Raw genomic sequence first — 12,252 nt, 5'->3', positions numbered from 1 at the left:
GTGGAGGATGGCCCAAGTGCTTGGGCCCTGCACCCACGTGGGAGACCAGGAGAAATCACCTGGCTGGCTTCAGATTGGCACAGCGTGCCAGCTGTGGTGGCCATTTTGGGGGTGAACCAATGGCAAAGGAAGACCTTTCTCTCTGTCTAACTCTGTCAAAAAAAAAAAAAAAAAAAAAAAAAAAGAAGGCACTGGGTGTCCATCAGCAGTCTCCCAGACTCACAAATCTGTGTTTCCCGAGCTTTCCCTTCTCAGATGTAGGAAACCCCACAGCAGTTGATAATTCCCACTTCTGACATTTTTACAGGATGATTCGGCTGTAGCTGTAGTTTGTGGTGAGAGCTTTACTAAGTACGTAGGTAGACCAGAAAGACTCGAGTTTCCGTAATCACTTCCTGAGGGTAATGAGGCTAAATGGTTTCTTTTTGAGGGCAAAAAATGGTTTTGACACCTTCTGTGCCTCGTGGGAGCTTAACACACGGGTTATTAATTCAAAACCATTAAAATTCCAGTGAGATAAACTTCCTGACAGTAGTCCTATCTGCCTTGACGTGTAGCACTTTGGGGCTGCTGGATATCGAAAAAGTCAAGTCCAGAAACAACATTGTCAGTGCGGCAGGGGAGGTGAGAGAGTCCAGAGAGAGCTTTTCTATGTCTACTTTTCTCTGCTGTTTTCGACAACACCAAGGACCAGCCCGCCTGGCTGAGAGGGGCGTGGCAGTCATTCCAGGGACCTGGGGACCCTCAGCAGATGGCAGAGAGAAATTCAGGTTAGAAATGCAGACAGGGTGGCCTCGGGACTTCACAGGGGGGCGCCTGTGCCTGAGGCCCCTCTGAGGCCTGAAGGTGCTCTGCCTCACTCGGTTTTGAGGCCACTGTGGCAATCTTCCCGAAAAGCAGAGAACTCCGTAGTTCCACCCCGCAGAAACACACGGGGTTATTGTGGTTAGGGTTAGGGGTTAGGGTTAGGGTTAGGGGTTAGGGGTTAGGGTTAGGGGTTAGGGGTTAGAGTTATGATTACAGTTAGAGAGAAGCGAGGGACTGCAGGGGCCTTGACAGGAGCAGTGACGACGCCAGCAGGTGGCCGAGGCCACTTGCTCCACCAGCGCCTGGTTGTTGGTCAGTGCCTGTTTTTCAGGCTACAAAATGGTTATTAGGAGAACCACGTGCTGCCTTGTGGGACAGTACAGCAAGTGCTAAATCAGATAAAAGGTGCTGTCATTAGTTATGACACCTACAAACATTTCAAACTTTGCTACAAATATCACTTCTTGGGATTTGTGGCTAAAATCTTGATTTGATCTCTGAAAAATCAAGGAATAAATTTTGCCCCAGAAAGTGAAGCCCTTGATGTGACTCTGCCTGGGGAGTCTTCAGCTGGCACCAGGATCTCCCACAAAATGAGAACAGCTTGCAGTCATACCTTACTTATGCCAACTCCATAAACCAAACAAACCCGCTCTAGCAGAGTCGAGAAGTGAGACTTCAAATGTGGACAGTCGTGTCCCAGCCCTACCCTCCAAGTCCTGTCCCACAACCTGGGAGGAGGGAGCTGGGCAGGCCACTGCCGGTGCAGGCTCAGCTGAGCAGCCCTGGTTGGCCTCACCAGCCTTCCTTGAAAGGTGTTCAAGGTGGAGACAGACCAAAGGAACAACAAGGTCGCTGTGAGCCCGTGCCAAGACTGGTGCACACTTACATCCATCCGGGCGGCGTGCCAGGACGATCCCGCTGCCTCCTCTGGCCGTCACCAGGAACCCAGCTTTCACCACGGACAGAATGGCGAGGCCTTTGGCCTTGGCAATCACATGGGCTGCAGACAGAAAGAGCAACAGCGAGGTAAGTGTTGTCTGTATGGAAGCCAAACCCAGAAATGACACAAGTGACAGCATCAGTCAGGGCGCAGAGCGTGCAGACCGCTCCAGGCATCCTTGGTGGCAGACGAGCCACGGACAGCCCCTCCACTCCTGCTGCTTTTTTCTTACACTGTTATTTTTGCAGTGCTAAAGGTGATGCCATAAATGCCCCTAAATCCCACAGCTATCAAAATAAACCAGATATTTAATGAGTCTCTATAGACCTCTAGTAGCAGAGAACATGTTTTGGTGATTTCAATTAGTTTAGGACATAATGTACAACTTAGAATATAGAAATTACTATATTCAAGGAAATAGAAGATACATGCAGAGTTAAGGAGAAACCTGAACAGTAACCAGGGCAGATCTTTTATCTGAAAGACTGTAGTTAAGTGCGTCTTTTATCAGTATGCAAATGTGGATTCAAAAATAGAAAAATTGAGTTTTGCCTCTCTACAAAAGATTTTTAATTTCATAAAATGATCCGTCACAGCATTTGGGTGCTATCACTTCATTAGCACATTGACAATGTAACCACCTTTACAAAATGTTTGTTTATTCACAGCTCAGAGCATTCCTTGTATAGCCTGGACGCTGTCCGTGAGGGAAGGCTCTAAACACAGGCTCCTCCCCTGATGGCCCAGCCTCTGCCCTGAGGTCACTCACTCCATGGCCTCTCCCCTGAGGTCACTCACATGATGGCCATTCCCCTGAGGTCAGCCTGGAGCCCAGTGCACATGGAGGCCTTGATTGCCTCAGGCAATGAGGCTGCCTCTGAACTGCACAAACGCGGCCTCTAGACACCCCTGGCAATCCCAGACTTCCATCAAGATTATGAGTGACCGGCCTGGTGCGCTGTGTCCGGGGCGTGGCAGCTGCTCGTGACTGAGCCAGGTACACAAACAAGGTAGTCTGCTAAGTGCACCTTAGCCTTGTTCTCAAGAGGCCGTAACTGTGTGGTGATGGACTGGACATCGTCCACCCCGCGGGCTGGCTGTCACACCACATGTCCCATCTTCCCACACCCACACTGCACTCAGTGCTGTTGGAGTGAATATCACTCCATTTAGAAACTAGATATAACAAAAGCACGTTTTACAATGAACATGTTCCACATTTCAACTATGTTTTTATAGATTATCCAAATTCAGGGACACAAAACCACTAATGGGGTGATCCCTAAACACTTGGTCAATTAGGTTTTCATTTCACAACACAGAATATGTGTTCTAAACTGAGTCACACATTTCAGCTCCGATATTAGAGGGAAAACACACTGCTGAGGTCTAGACGTTGGGTTAAGGTTTTAATAGGTGTGGTCTGCTGTCACCCGTCCATCTCCTGCAGTGTACTGTACGTGAGGCCCCTCCCCGACCTGGCAGCCCTGGGGCTCCCGCCCCCATCCTGTGCCCCAGACTGTGAGGTGTGAGCCCCGGAAGGGAGTGCAGGGGCCTTTGCTGGGCACAGGAAGGCAAAGTAGAATTTGGCTCCACAAAATCCACGAGTGCAGCCATTTTCTCATGTTACAAAACAGCACGTGTCTGAGGCTGCAAGGCCAACATGCAGACGGTTCCTGACGCACTAATCCCTGTTTCAGAAAACTGCTAAATTCTGGCTGAATTTTCTTCAGGCTCCAAATCTGTGCCTCTCAAGTGCTGGGTGCGTGCGGCTCACGGGGACCCTGAGGGAAAGGCAGAGGCTGCCAGGGAGGCGCCCCCTGCACTGGAGCAGAAGCCCCAGGAAGCGCTGCTCAGACGGGGGAGCTGGCTGGGCCCACGGAACCATAGCTGCTGCTCTCGTCACTGCAACTCAGACCCGGGCGTCCACAAAGCATTAAGATCTTGTGAAGCTCTGAAAAACAACTTCAGAGATCCCGACCGGGACAACTTAAGAGATCTCTTTAAGTCACGCACTGTGATTACCCAAGAGGGAAATTAGCCCGTGACACTGCCCAAGGTAATCTGCATGAGAGGTGCACTCTATGAAACACGGCCTGCAGAGGCAGTTCCAAAGCCGCACTCTGGGCCAGGCTGTGTGGACTACCCTGCTGGTCACCAGCACCCAAGGCCAGGCTGTGTGGACTACCCTGCTGGTCACCAGCACCCAAGACCAGGCTGTGTGGACCACCCTGCTGGTCACCAGCACCCAAGGCCAGGCTGTGTGGACCACCTCGCTGTCACCAGCACCCAAGGCCAGGCTGTGTGGACCACCCCGCTGGTCACCAGCACCCAAGGCCAGGCTGTGTGGACCACCCCGCTGTCACCAGCACCCAAGGCCAGGCTGTGTGGACCACCCCGCTGTCACCAGCACCCAAGGCCAGGCTGTGTGGACCACCCCGCTGTCACCAGCACCCAAGGCCAGGCTGTGTGGACCACCCCGCTGTCACCAGCACCCAAGGCCAGGCTGTGTGGACCACCCCGCTGGTCACCAGCACCCAAGGCCAGGCTGTGTGGACCACCCTGCTGTCACCAGCACCCAAGGCCAGGCTGTGTGGACCAGCCCCGCTGTCACCAGCACCCAAGGCCAGGCTGTGTGGACCACCCCGCTGTCACCAGCACTGGAGCACCTGGTTACAACTTGCATCCCTGGTCACAGGGCTCTGAGTCCCACCCTCAGGTTTGGAATGGGTTCTGGGACTGTGTTCTAAGGACCTGAAGATTTCAGAGGTGCAGCTGTGCTGGGAATTCTTGACTAATCTCCTCTAAACCACTGTAGAAATGTAAATATCTTACTTGGAAGGAGAAAACAAAAATGAACACTTATGTATGAGACGAGCTGGCGAGGTTGAAGATTTGCTTGTAAAGCTCTCCGCAGGGAGGCCAAGGTGAAGCAGGAATGGGGGTCCGGGTGGAGGGGCGAGTCCCAGCTGCCCCACCCCAGGAGAGAGAAGAGGCCTCTGGGAACCCCTGCTGTCCCTGGGGTCAGCTGCCAGCTAGGAGTGAGGCTGAGGGAAGGAAGGGAGCGATTCAGAAATCCAGACACGCTCGGAAATTTACCTACCAGGAATGATCTTATCGGGTCCATTTCTGGAAGTTATTTCTGTGAATTCTCTTAGTATTTTAGCAGCCTTCTTTGCTTCTGATTTCAAATTGGAAGGAATGGGATTATTCACTGAAAGATGAAAAAAAAAACACATTTTAATAAAAAATCCACTAAGCAGAAGTTAGAAATTTATTGTAACTATATTTTCTCACACATAATAATCACTAACAAATTGTATTTTACCAAGTAAAGGAAATGAACTAGAAAGTCCTCAGCTACTGACAATTTCACCCCTACTTTCCAAATCTATTCTGAGGCTCAGAAACCCTAAAGTCTTAGAAATCTCAGAAGTCACAAAATCCTGGGATTGTGAAAGATTTTAAACAAAATCTGACACAACTGCCCCAGTCTTTCTTCTCCCTGTCATTAATTCACCTGAAGAGCAAGTTAAAAAGATTAAAGCTTTAAACGTAACAGAAGATGCTTTTTTACAGTTATCTATTACAGATAAAACAGGGTTCAATATGGCTGCTTACTCTCATTGCACGTGTTTGGACTGGCTGCAGGTCACCTGCTTAGCGCACTCAGGCATCGTTTACTGCAAGTAACGGCCGCCTGCAGTCCGGGGGCAGTGTGCATTCCCAGTGCTGCCCACCTACGCTGAATCACCTCAGTGCGATGCTGGCACAAGGCTGGCACAAGGCTGGCAGCTCTGAGGCACACTGGACAGGGGGTCAGAGGAGCCCCGGCTCAGGTCTGCAGTCAGAGGAGCACGCAGGCCTCCGGACGGGAAGTGTCACCTGGGCAGGTGCTGAAGGAAGTTGGGCTGAGAAGCCTGAACAACTGCAGCACACAGGAAAGAATGGGATTTCTAACAGGAAAACATGATGCATTTTGGAGCTTGCTATGTTTGAAATAGGTGATTTATTTTAAAAGTAGAAACTGGACAAGGGTCATATTGGAATTGTGTGGTTTTTTAAAAAGAAGAATTCTGCATCAATTCTCTGTGGTTCAACACGGGAGCATCGGCAGGACTCAGGCCCCCAGAGAATGGATCCCACAAATCCGCGAGGGTGCTGGCCAGGGCACAGGCGCTCATTTGCACAAATGCCGGGTGCCTGCAGAGTACACAGTGTTCCTTTCCTGTCTAGGTTACACCACTAGTGTATTGGCACTTCACAGATTTTACTCAACTTTCTTTCAGGGAAGTTAAAATATTGGCTCTCAGGGTAGACTTTTATGATCAACTTCACGAGACATAATTTACAAAATGCAATTCACCTGTTTCACGCAGTGCACACCCCACAAGCTGGGACAAGTACCTGACACAGGCCCCTCCCCCAGCAAAACTGTTTCTTTTGGGCCCCTGTGCAGCCACCCCGGCCTCACCAGCTATGGATCTGGTGTCTGTCACCTGTGTTGGTTTTGTCTGTGCCAGGATTTCACAGGAATACAAGGAAACTGATTCTTCTCCATCCGGCTTGCTGTGCCTGTGCTGAGCGTCCTCCACACACAGGGTGAGCTGAGCCACCCGATGGACAACTGGCAGCTTCTAGTTTTTGGCTATCGTGAAGAAATTCTGCAAACATTCCCATAAAATCTTCTGTGCATCACTGTTTTGTCTCCGGGGGAGGTCTCCAGGCTAGGATGGCTGGTTCCTGGACGTGTAAGTGCACTGGTATCAAAAGCCACCAGGAGCTACCTGAAGTGACTGCCTATCACAGGCCAACCAGAACTTCTGGGAGATCTGGTTACTCCACATCCTTGCCAGCTCTCTGCAAGGCCAGGCTTTCCACGCCAGTTTCTGCCGTGGTGGCAACTCAGGGTGGATTTCATTCTCATCTCCTGGGCGAGGAGGGAAACACCCTTCCTGGTGCTTACCTCTGTATTTTGTTCTAAGCATGTGTTCAAGCTTTTGCTCATTTAAAAACGTGCATTGGGCCGGCGCCGCGGCTCACTAGGCTAATCCTCTGCCTGCGGCGCTGGCACCCTGGTTCTAGTCCTGGTTGCTCCTCTTCTAGTCCAGCTCTCTGCTGTGGCCTGGGAAGGCAGTGGAGGATGGCCCAAGTGCTTGGGCCCGGCACCCGCATGGGAGACCAGGAGGAAGCACCTGGCTCCTGGCTTCGGATCGGTGCGTGCGCAGGCTGTGGCAACCATTTGTGGGGTGAACCAATGGAAGGAAGACCTTTCTCTCTGTCTCTCTCTCACTAACTCTGCCTGTCAAAAAAAAAAAAAAAAAAAAAAAAGAAAAAAAAGAAAAGAAAAGAAAGAAAAAACGTGCATTGTTGCCTTTTTAAAATTTTTTAACTGGTTACAGATCATCACACCTCCTGGATACATGCCCTTGTTCAAACACATACTTTAAAAATACTTTTGCAAGTCCATGGCTTGCTTTACCATTCCCATAGTGGTACCTGTGGAAATGCTGGGGGCACTAATTTTTAAGATGTATTTTAAAACTCCCTTCCCAGTGTTGGTTCTGAGCTCATAGGCTGGATGCTGAGTTTTTCCTGTGCATGTCAGTGACATTCTGCTCGTCTGTACTAGCTGGTCTTTTCCCATGGCTTCTCTAGGGATTTTTCTAGATGCCATCTTCAAGGTCACTTTATAATCAAATATGCTATTTAGACCTCTAAATGAATTTTTCAATTCAAACCTTGTGTTTTCAGCTTTAAATGGTCCATTTGGTTGTTTTCCTGTCGTTGTGGTTTTAAAGATTTATTTATTTGACATTCAGAGTTATACAGAGAGAAGGAGAGGCAAAGAGAGAGAGAGGTCTTCCATCTGCTGGTTCACTCCGTAATTGGCGGCAACGGCTGGACCTGGGAAGATGTGAAGCCAGGAGCCAGGAGCCAGGAGCCTCCTCCAGGCCTCTCATGCAGGTGCAGGGGTCCAAGCACTTGGGACATCTTCCACTGCTCTCCCAGACCATAGCAGAGAGCTGGATCAGAAGTGGAGCAGCTGGGACTTGAACTGACGCTCATATGGAATGCTGGCACTGCAGGCAGAAGCCCCACCCGCCAGGCCACAGCGCTGGGTCCTGTCATTGTGTTCATCTCGTCTTTTTGACCCTTGAGCATGGGCTGGGTGTTTGGTGCAGTGTGAAGCCTGCATTTCCTATCAGAGTGTCCGACTCTTCCAGTCCAGCTTTCTGCTGATGTGCACCCTAGGAGGCAGCCCATGAAGGCTTAAGTGGGAGACCCCGATGGAGCTCCTGGCTCCTGGCTGGTCTTGCCTAGCCCCGGCCTTTACAACCATTTGGGGCGTAAACCAGTGGATGGAAGATGTCTCGTTCTCTGTCTCCCTCTCTGTCACTCTGTCAAATAAATAAATGAATAATAAATAATCTAAAATACTACCATGTTTAGAATCTCTGGGTGTGACTACGTGTCCATTGGGGCCAGTGTTGTGGTGTAGAGGGTGAAGCTGTAGTCTGAGAAGTGGGCATCCCATACTGGCACTGGTTCATGTCCTGGCTGCTCCACTTCCAAACCAGTTCCCTGCTAATGTGCCTGAGACAACAGCAAAAGATGGCCCAAGTGCTTGAGCCCCTGCCAATGAAGCTAGATGAAGTTCCTGGCTCTTGGCTTCCGCCTGACCTAGCCCCGGCTGGCCGTTGTGGCCACTTAAGGAGTGAACCAGTAGATGAAACCATGTTCTCTAGCTCACCTTTCAAGTAAACAAACCTTTAAAAAATTTTTCACTGTTAGGAGCCACATCAGAGAGACGACAGTGTGCATGAATTTTTATTTTAAATGGAATTTCTGTCTCATTCATTTCCTGTTCTGCATTTGCTGAATATGTTTTGCATACTTTCTGTCCACCTGCTGAATGTGGCTGCTCCACAGCCCAGCAGGGTGCTTCCTCTCTTTTCTCTCTGGCTTCAAGCACTTTGGTGCTTCTCTGAGTTTTACCTGTTCCTTAATCTTCCCCTAAATTCCAGTCTCACAATATTATCGACAGCATCTCAAACACAACAGCCCACAGGTTGCATGACCTGCTCTGCAGCTTCTCTCTCCAGAACCTGGGCCAGTGGTGACTGCTCCATTCCTCTCCTGCCTGTGGCCAGCCCATCAGCAAAGCCCAACAGAACATAAGTCTTCAAATGTACCAGACTCCGATTCCATCACACCCTGTCCTGCCGCCAGCCAGCCCCAGGTCTGAGCGGCAGCTTCACCTCCCTGCTCCTGGCTTCTCTCCGAGAAAGGCCTCAAAGCCACGTCACTGCTTAGCTTTCCCCATCGTTCTGAGGTCTGCAGCCTGCAAAACGGCCACGGCCATTCCTGTCTACTCCCTCGCCAGGCTGAGTCCCGGGAGGCATTTCATTGACTGTAACAGACACCTAGCACGCTTGAGAATGCCTGACACATAACAAGTGCCCAGGAAACAGCTGTACGTGAAGTGTCTGTTGGGTTTCAGGAATTAACAGGCAAATCCCTGTGAGGAATCTGTAAAGAAAATCCAATGGTTTAGAGGAAGACGTAGCAAAGCTTCCTGTTGCTGAGACCACAGAGAGCGCGGGGTTGGGGAGCAGCCAGGGGCAGGTGGGGGGTGCAGTACCCACCACAGCCCTTCCCAGGGCAGCCACCAGCACCGCAGAACTAGGGGGGCAGGGGAGGGGCTGAGTGCAGGGAGACCAGGGAGCAAGAAGGTTCTCCCCTGGCCTTAGGGTTCACCCTGCAGAGAACCGGGGAGCAGACGCCCCGCTTGCAGGAGTCTTTGCCAGGCTGCGTACCAGGGCCCTGAGAAGGTTCTCTCAGTGCAAGTAACTGAAGACAAGCAAAGTGGTGAGGACACAGCAGGTGCCTCTTCCTCCGCCCCCCGCCCCCCCATAACTGCACACAGGGAGAGGGGAGGGGTTCAGGCTTGACTGAAAATGAGGGTGGCCAGCAGAATTCTGACATTCCTGGCACACCTGTGCGTGTGTCTGTCTGCTTCCTGTGTGCTCTCACTGCTCCTCCCTTTGAACTGTTTAAGCCTGACAGGCCAGCACTGTGCTTCCTACGCACCTCTGCGGAGCTGCGTCAGTGAACTACGTGCAATGTGTTTCTTCTGTTGCTGAGAGCCCAAGCCGCTCTACTGCAGGAGCGGCACGACCGGTCTGCCCCACTGATGCCGTGGCCCGGGCACCTGCTGTGGGGCAGGTACGCCAGGCCTGCAGTCTAGGGGAGCCTGTCCTTGTGCCCGGAGAGCTTCCCAACCCCCGCCCACAGCCAGGGACTTGTGTGGGAGCTGGAAGAATCCACCTGTCCAAGGCAGGTCCCTGTGGTCTCCAGATTTGTCCCCACAGGCACATCCCTGTGGGGATCGAAGAGCAAAGCCAGGGAGCCAGTGGCAGAGGTGGACAGAGAACCCGGCCAAGGTCAGAGGCAGCCCTGGACTTTACTCACACAAGCCAGTGAAACCCTCTTCTGCTAAAGCCAACACAGACCAGATTTTCCGACACGTGCAACTAAGGCAGAGTAAATAATACATAAATCCTATTCCCCAGGAGACTTTCTGCTTTGAACTCTCTCAAGCAAGCAGTATCCATCCAAATTAGCAAATTCCACAGTCAAGAGTTGCTACTGCAAACATCCTGCCTGAGCGGAAGGTCAGAGCTGGCTTTGTAAACACGGGAAGGCGGCTACCGCGCTTGGAATCAGGTGGACAGTCGACAAGCCTGGCACAGGGAGGACGTCTTCAGTGTCAGCTGTCCCACAGGAAGTACCACGTTCTGTTACTCTCCCTTAAGTCATCCTGCCCAGCAGCAGTTATACACACTGAGTTTCTCTGCCAGAACAAAATAATCTACAAATAAGAACAATTTAGGGCTGACGCTTGGCACAGTGGTTAAATCCCCACCTGGAATTCCCGCATCTCGTATTGCAGTGCCTGGTTCTAGTCCCGGCGATTCTACTCCAGACCAAGCTTCCTGCTAATATGCACGGAAGTGTAAACCAGGAGCCACCTGCTCTCAACTCTGCTTATGTAACATTATGCAATGCAATGCTAATATTAAATCTAACACATGGAGGGGCGCAGGTTCAAGTCTTGGCTGCTCTACTTTTCCTGGGAAAGCAGAGGTGATGGCCCAAGTCCTTGGCCCCATGCCATCCATGCTGGAGACCTGGGTGGAGCTCCAGGCTCCTGGCTTGGGAATGGCCCAGCCCTGGCCAGTGCGGCCATCTGGGGAGTGGACAAGCAGATGGACGGTCTCTCTCTTTCTGTCTCTCCCTCTCTCGCTAACTCTGCCTTTCAAGTAAAAAGTAAAAAATCTTAACAATTAAAAAATCAAAAAGGTAGACAGAAGTCGCAGTTCCTGTCCTCAGCATGAAAGCACACTGCCCCGTGTTTCCCTGATACTCGGCACAGGAGCGGGGCGGCGGCCAGGACCCTGATGCTGCACTGTCAGGGCAGGATGACATCATCACGAATGGACGCTCACACTTTTAATCGTGGCCAGCATCTGAACACTCACAGAAGCCTTGCGTCTCGATCCAAGGCTGAGCAAGTGCTTGTGAGTTTTTGAGACTTTTCCTTAAGGGCCAAACGTCAGGCAAACGTGTAAAGCTTCCTTTAAAAAGTAATGAAAACATCTGAACATCTCCACACTAAGTTTTTTTTGTTTGTTTGTTTGTTTTAATTAAAGATTTGTAGAATACTGGGAGATTTACTTAGGGATGTTCCAGACTTGTCAAGAACTTAAGATCTGGAAATAACTTTACACCTGACTGTAGGACCACAAACTGAGGGGCAGGGTCGCCGGGGGCCAGTGCTGACCCAGAGTCCTGCATGCAGCCTTCCTCCAGGGGTCAGGAGCAAAGGGGAGACCCAAGCCCCTGCCTGTCCAGCCCCAGATGGGGGATCCCCAAGCTTCCCTCCCAGGGAGGCTCATCCATGACACAGCTTTCCTCATTGGACCCTAAGTTACTCCAGGAGTACCCACACAAGACAAAGTTCAGAAACCGTTTTGCTAATTTCCACTGATTAATCTGTATTAGTCAAATCACTGAGGTTTACCATGCACACGAAATAGAGGTCAACTCAGCTGATGAAATCACCCCCGGCAGAGAGAGCAGAGCTGCTGAGGTCACGGGGCACCGGGGAGGAATGGTTAGAGTCCAGGCAGCCAGGACAACGCTGCTCCCGACCCTGAGGGGCTTTGCCACGCGGCCTTGGCCCCTGAGGCCGCTGCCTCGGTGCGCGCAGCCAGCCTGGTCTTCCGTGGGCCTGCCCTGAGCCCCAGGCCTCTGAGAGGCGCTCCGCCTCGGGTCAGCGACCTTCCCGGACGGGCCTGAGACCACGCTGACCACTGAAGGCCATTCCCCGCGCCTGTCTCGTCCCCGGGCTCCAGGGAGGCCGCGGCGCGGGGCAGGGTGGGCAGCCCCCGCCTCGGAGCAGGACTCGGCCCGGTCCCCGCGCGGAAAACCCAGAC

At 51.6% G+C, this 12,252-nt stretch overlaps 1 protein-coding gene across 3 annotated transcripts in view; it reads right to left on the bottom strand.

Moving 5' to 3' along the window:
* The window catches only part of SH3YL1 (SH3 and SYLF domain containing 1), a 33,948-nt gene that overhangs the window by 20,656 nt on the left and 1,040 nt on the right, over positions 1-12,252 (bottom strand). For all 3 annotated transcript variants that reach the window (XM_051831559.2, XM_051831561.2, XM_051831562.2), the window contains exons 2-3: positions 4,854-4,964; positions 1,697-1,810 (exon numbers count right to left, since the gene is read on the bottom strand). In XM_051831559.2, the coding sequence (XP_051687519.1) occupies positions 1,697-1,810; positions 4,854-4,964 (225 nt within the window). The remainder of the gene's footprint in view (positions 1-1,696; positions 1,811-4,853; positions 4,965-12,252) is intronic.

The sequence above is a fragment of the Oryctolagus cuniculus genome, chromosome 2 (assembly GCF_964237555.1).
Source record: "Oryctolagus cuniculus chromosome 2, mOryCun1.1, whole genome shotgun sequence".
Taxonomy (NCBI): Eukaryota; Metazoa; Chordata; class Mammalia; order Lagomorpha; family Leporidae; genus Oryctolagus; species Oryctolagus cuniculus.
This window is presented reverse-complemented; position numbering and strand designations above follow the sequence as displayed.